The following is a 6,000-nucleotide window of genomic DNA, read 5'->3' as shown; positions in this document are numbered from 1 at the left end:
ATTAAACTGATAAGAACAGATACTACACTTGATCTTAGCCAAAAGGCCGAGAAAGGTATGCTTGTTACAAACGCTGGCAGCTGCTTTTATATCTGACATGTTCGTTATCGTTTCTCTGACTCTCCGAGGTGGGACTAATGTAGAAAGTGTGAAACTGAAACCAAACAGCAAGGAGAATGCCATGTCCACACAACACAACATAAGAAATGTTTGAGAGATACTACATTTGAGATAAGGAAAAGCTCTCCAAAAAAAATTGCTAACAACAAAGGGGAGAGTCCACTACACTACTGTATTTTACTGGTTAATTTATTCTCATTAGCAGCATCAGTGCAACCGAGGTATAGAAATATATATAAGTTTACCTTTTGTTTTGGCCTAGGCTTTAAGGTAATACCTAGTGTCTACTAGTGACATTGTTTATCATTGAGGAAGCTAACATCACAAGGAGAGTAGGACTTGCAAAAAGTTTTAGGAACCTTTTCCAGTGTGGAAACGGACCAATTACAACAAGGAGAAGACACCTGAGTAGTTCAGTTTTTAACATAAACCCAAAATTAGACATTGGGTTACTTATTTATACTTCACTTGGACATTGTTTATAATTTGTGATCTTGATTGAGACACTTTAACAACAAATTAATTCCATTCAAACCACTCACCGTATTACATCAAGTCCAATAACATGAGTAATGAAAGGTGTATTAGATAAAACCCAAGTCTCGTGTTGAAAAAAATAAGATATGAACAAAAATATATAGTGACACTCAACATATTTCAAACCGGTGTAATGCGCATAATTTAGTCTCAACATAAAACTTTTTAGTATTAGTGCAACATAGTAATAGTAGGAAGACCATAATTTTGTCAGATTAGTTGCTTGTTTCAAAACTGGCGGTATTCCTGCTTGTTTCATTCTTGCAGAATTGCAGCAAAGCCTCACCAAAACCAAACCGCAGAAAAATCGGACCAATCAACAGAGTAATTAGTGTAGAAAAACAATAGCACAAATGCCAAATATTATAAAGAACCTTAACCAAATAAATCATATAAAAGATTGAATATTATTGCTACATTCAAGTCACAATGCTCAATACGACCAATTTATGCTTAATCAAAAGGAGTACTTCCAAAATAACTACATTTTGGTTATTAAATACTGTACAGACTTAGTAACTGGTTACTTGTGATCACATTTGATCTAGTTTTAAAATTGACAAAAGGGTTGCGAGTGTATATCTTTCTCCTTAGGAAACATACAGGCACATTATATAGAGTGTACAAAAATCATTATTGAGTCAGTGACTGCATAATTTAAGAATTTACTTATCAAATATCACATTATTTTTTTGCCTTTTCTTTTAAATTGACCCAGAAAGACCCTTATATATGATCTCTCTGTCGCCACCTTTTAAAAAGTAGAAATTGGAGAACAACAGTAACTTAATCGCATTCTGCAGAAGATGCAAGCATGTACCTTGCTGAGATGCCTGATGTGAACTCTAGTCTCCATGCTTGGTCCTATCAAAAGATAAGTTTCTGAAAAAGAAAAACTGACAAAATGTGCATGAAGTCGTCAGTGTTATAATGAACTAAAAAAATGAAAGGAAGGTGAATCAGTAATTCAGCATTGTAGCTCAAAATCTAAGGTTGAATACATATAGTACATACAAAGTATCTGAGTTTAAAACTAGCCATTGAGCGACCACGCTTACAAGTATCTCACTGTCACACATGCTGTTAGAGTTAGCAATTGGATCATACAGCATTTTGGTAGGATGAGTAAAACTGCATAGAGTTTCCAATCGAAAAAGTCGGAACTGTCATAATTCATTTACCAGCAGAAGTACTTAGATGAAACAAAATCTCCAATATACTTCATTTCAAAATGTCACGAGTAAACAATCCATTATAAAGTTTGAATAGCTATCTTCAAATAAAATAATTAGGTGCTAATTCCACTTCTCATCAACAAATATGTATGACAAAACATAATATCAATGCTACAATTTACTAAATTATCTCCATCAAGCCCTTTTACATTCTATCCTCTTCAACAAAAAAAGAATGAGGAAAAAGATCGTTACAATTGATCTTGTCTACGAATTGTCAGAAAAGACAAACATAGCTAGTTCTCCTAAATAAGATAACATCTGACGGTATGAAAAATAACAACCCTAAACATAGGAACAAAACCTGAATCACTTATATAATAATTAAAAACAAGAATCTTCTCTCGAATTGCATTTATAATACAGTAAGAGAATTGTGGTTGTAAATAAACTCAACGTTTTACTTGTATTATTATGACAGCTCCTGTGCACTGTTCGGCCGAAGAGTAGGACTTTGCATATGAATTATAGCCACGGCAATGGAGAAAGACTGTAATGCAGAGAGAGGTGGGTGGAAATGAGTATAATATAGACCATCGTGAACATTTACCATCCTTAATGTGGCACTGCTATCATTTGAACCCTGTATATATCAATAATATAACAATAAAATTAGCTTAACCTTTCGAAAAATATTGTGGTCAAATCGAATATGTGATGTAAACAAACCTGAGTAACTAAATCAACCGACTTGCATTCGCCTTTCGCATCTACTTGAGACAGAACCTCGGCTTTGCTAGATCTTTTGTGAAGTACTGTCAATGGACATCCGTCATCCCAACCACCACAATCGCAGTGACCGCCAGATCTCCATCTATCTACCAGACTGGATGGACCACCGTTTCTGGTTCTAGGCCCGCCATGAGGGCCTGCTGGAATCAGAATGCTCATGCTAGATGAGCAGTCAGCGTTATTTTGATTATTACAACTTTCAAAAGGCAATGCGCTTTTATTTACTTCAGATTTGTTGAGAAATTTTAATCCCCAACCTCCTATTTTTTCTGGTCTATTACAAGGAACATGGTCTTTTACAACAACGGCAGCCATCTCGAAATTCGGAGGAGGAACGTTAGTGTCTAATAAATTGATTCCACCGTGAGCATGTGGATCCCATGGACAACTCTCAGCTACGGCACTCGGTCCGCCTGATTTTGAGAGTGTTTTGTGTTTCGATGATGGATTAGTTCTGAAAACTTGTGAAACCTTTTTCTTTAGCCCTTTGTTCTCCATGGGAGAATACTCTGATGTGTGCATTTCTTTGTCATAAACTTCAATGTTATGGAATAACGTGAACTCCGTCTCCATTATTTTACAATTATTCTGGCAGAGGGTGAAACTTGTTGATACATTCATCTTTCCAACAAGCGGCAAATCATCATTAGGAATCTCACGATCACGACCCTTTTGACCACCCTTGTTTATGTGAAACTGATACACATAGTCCAAAGCCTTATCGTCTGGTGACTCTACCTTCCTCAGTTTTGCTACATAGACCTCTTTCTGATCGTCGGAGGAAAAAACAAAACGAGGAATCCCTTGATTCCATGTAGAATGAATCATTCCCTGAGACAAAGTTGAAGTTGAAGACATCCAGTCAGAACAAGTAGAGGTGGCGCTAGAAGTGGAAGCAAGCCTTTTATGAACAGGAATGGATCCATACTTATGATTCCGCGCCAACGGGGTTTCCTTTTCATGTTTGTACGACGAAGAGATACTTAGACCGCTAGAAGAGTCCATAAAATCATAACATACCAATCCTTTAGCATCAGAGAAATCCATCCTGTTCAAATTGTCATTACGATCCGAAGCACCAAATTTCTGAAGCAAAGCACTATTCAATATGTTTACCATACTCTTGCTTCCCATAACTGTACCTAAACTCCATTCTTCTCCATTATCCGTACTTATAACTACTCTGCGGGTCTCAGCGGCCACTGGACAATCAAAGACAAAATGTTGCGGATCATGTATGTTTCCGTCGAAAGATTTACCTGTATTGAAGCTTTCTGATAAAACTGCCATGTTTGTTGCTCTTAAGCTCATAGGCATGTTCCACTTAGCTGCTTTAACTGCACAGTTATGTACCAATTCGAGGCAGCGACGAAGATATTTCTCGTCCACACTCACCATATGCTTTGGAATCCTATTGTCGAGTCCATGGACATTTCGAAAAGATAAACCCTTGAATAAAACTCTACTGATTTGTGATTGGATGGCATTTACAGGTATTGATGAATGAGAGTTTGACCTTTTAATCAACTTCTTTAGATGTGACTTTGAAGAGTCTTCATCTGATAATTCCTTATCACTGCTGCATAAGTCTAGCAATGAATCTTTTTTCCATTGGCCTTCTTTTTGAATCCATAAGCTTACATTTTCCATCTTCTACCTCTACTGTTCAGGATTAATGATTACAACCTTCTCTCAACATCATTGTCCTACAACTGTAGTCTGTAGGAACAAGACGAAAAACACTTAAGAAAACGGATAACATGCCTAAAAAGAAAATGTATGCAAAATAATGAATTTTGAAGTTGCTTATGGAAGCTTTCAACATCACATGACAAGCAATTTTGAACATTGAAATTAAACATAAAAGACAGAAAGAGATGTACAAAGAATGCAGCCTGCAATCCATAACATTGCATATTACTGAATGAAGTAAATTCCATTATTAAATTTGACCAATAGTTCATTTACCTGTACTAATTACGACCTCCCGATTTCTAGGGGAATGTGACATTCGTAATCCAGAATTCGGCCGAGACATAAGTTAAGTTTGGTAAAAAATTATTCCAGTCAAAATTAAAACTCGGGGTTTTTTTAACAATTCATCATTAATTGAAGCTTATTAATCACTTGATCAAAACAACAATACTTTACTATCTCTATATTACTTGTAAAAAAAAAGGCTAAGATTCTTTAAAATAATTGAGGATGAAGAAAAGAACAAGGTTGAAACCTTCCCATATCTTACAAGTTACAACCTTAAATCTCAAAAAGGCAAAGTCAACTAATCTTCTAATAACATAAATCAACCAAAATGCATCGATACGAACGAAAGGCCGGAAAGTTCTCCAATTAAATTGTTCAACAAATTCAATAAAGAAAGACAGAAAACAAACAAACACAAAAGCAATAATAATAATATTAATAAAAGAATATGAACTTTTTAATTACCGGATTAATTAAGGTGGAGCTGGATCTGGGAAGAGCAAAGAGAACCTCAACAAAGTGAGTACAAAGGCACCAAGAAGCCGAAGAGAAGTAGTAGCTGAAACTAAAAATCCTAAAAATTGGAGGTTTTTTTGAAGCCAAAAGCAAAGGAAAGAGGAGAGAAAATAAACCGAAAATGGAGAAAGGGAAAGTTGAAGAAAGAAAACAAAATGATCACATGGGAAACAAAGATCATTTAAGCAAACAAGAAAACAACCACCGCAAGAAAATACTATATATAATACGGATTACTAAGTTCCAAAATACTAGTAGAGTTTTTTTATAATTAAAATAATTTCAATTAAAAGGTGCAATGCAACTGTATTTGATAGAGAGAAAATAATAATAATGAAAAAGGAAAACTAACTATAAACCAAACCAACACAAACGGTGAAAGTGAAAGAATGAAGATATGGATATGAGGTTTGGTTTGGACGCGCTTGATGGTTGGAAAATGAGTACATTGAATGCAAGTGAGGAGAGAAGGTGTTTGTTTTCGTTTCAGTTTCAGTTTCAGTTTCATTCATACACACGAAAGAATCAGTAATATGGGGCCCACTTCGTTGTTGTTCATTGATGACCAAGAGTGTACCCAAACAATTCCAACATGGAAAGAGAAATTCAGGAAAGTCACAGACTTATATGAGCTGGTGCGCACGATAATATCTATGTAAAATGTGACTCCACTAAAGCCAAAGGTGCTGCTGCCAGTGCCACTACTTGCAGATTCTCACCTACATTTCATTTTCTTTTTATTCCGTTTACTATTACTTATTTTCATTCAATTTTCACAACACTTTCATTTCCATCTAACTATATTGTAAATATACACACACCAATTAATTTCATAGGATAAATATTTCATAATTTTTATGAAATTTTATCCACAAGT

At 35.3% G+C, this 6,000-nt stretch overlaps 1 protein-coding gene and 1 pseudogene across 1 annotated transcript; both read right to left on the bottom strand.

Annotated features, from left to right (window-relative positions):
• Window positions 1-59, bottom strand: LOC113786862 (U2 spliceosomal RNA; annotated as a pseudogene).
• A 1,878-nt stretch (window positions 60-1,937) lies between these two features.
• Window positions 1,938-5,711, bottom strand: LOC101491459 (uncharacterized). Its single transcript, XM_004501078.4, has 3 exons — window positions 5,073-5,711; window positions 2,562-4,343; window positions 1,938-2,475 (listed from the first exon to the last, which is right to left on the bottom strand). The coding sequence occupies exons 2-3, from the start codon at window positions 4,272-4,274 to the stop codon at window positions 2,305-2,307; spliced, it is 1,884 nt and encodes a 627-aa protein (XP_004501135.1). The 5' UTR covers window positions 4,275-4,343; window positions 5,073-5,711; the 3' UTR covers window positions 1,938-2,304.
• Between the last annotated feature and the right edge of the window lie 289 nt (window positions 5,712-6,000).

Source organism: Cicer arietinum, chromosome 4 (genome assembly GCF_000331145.2).
Source record: "Cicer arietinum cultivar CDC Frontier isolate Library 1 chromosome 4, Cicar.CDCFrontier_v2.0, whole genome shotgun sequence".
In the NCBI taxonomy this organism is placed as follows: Eukaryota; Viridiplantae; Streptophyta; class Magnoliopsida; order Fabales; family Fabaceae; genus Cicer; species Cicer arietinum.
Note: the sequence above shows the minus strand (reverse complement) of the source record. Positions and strands in the feature narration are given on the sequence as shown.

Bases quoted from the DNA above. Each gene is read 5' to 3' on its own strand.
- LOC101491459 (XM_004501078.4), bottom strand. From the start codon at position 4,274: ATGGAAAATGTAAGCTTATGGATTCAAAAAGAAGGCCAATGGAAAAAA. The intron at 2,476-2,561 runs GTTTGTTTACAT...TGATATATACAG, and splicing joins CGGTTGATTTAGTTACTCAG to GGTTCAAATGATAGCAGTGC.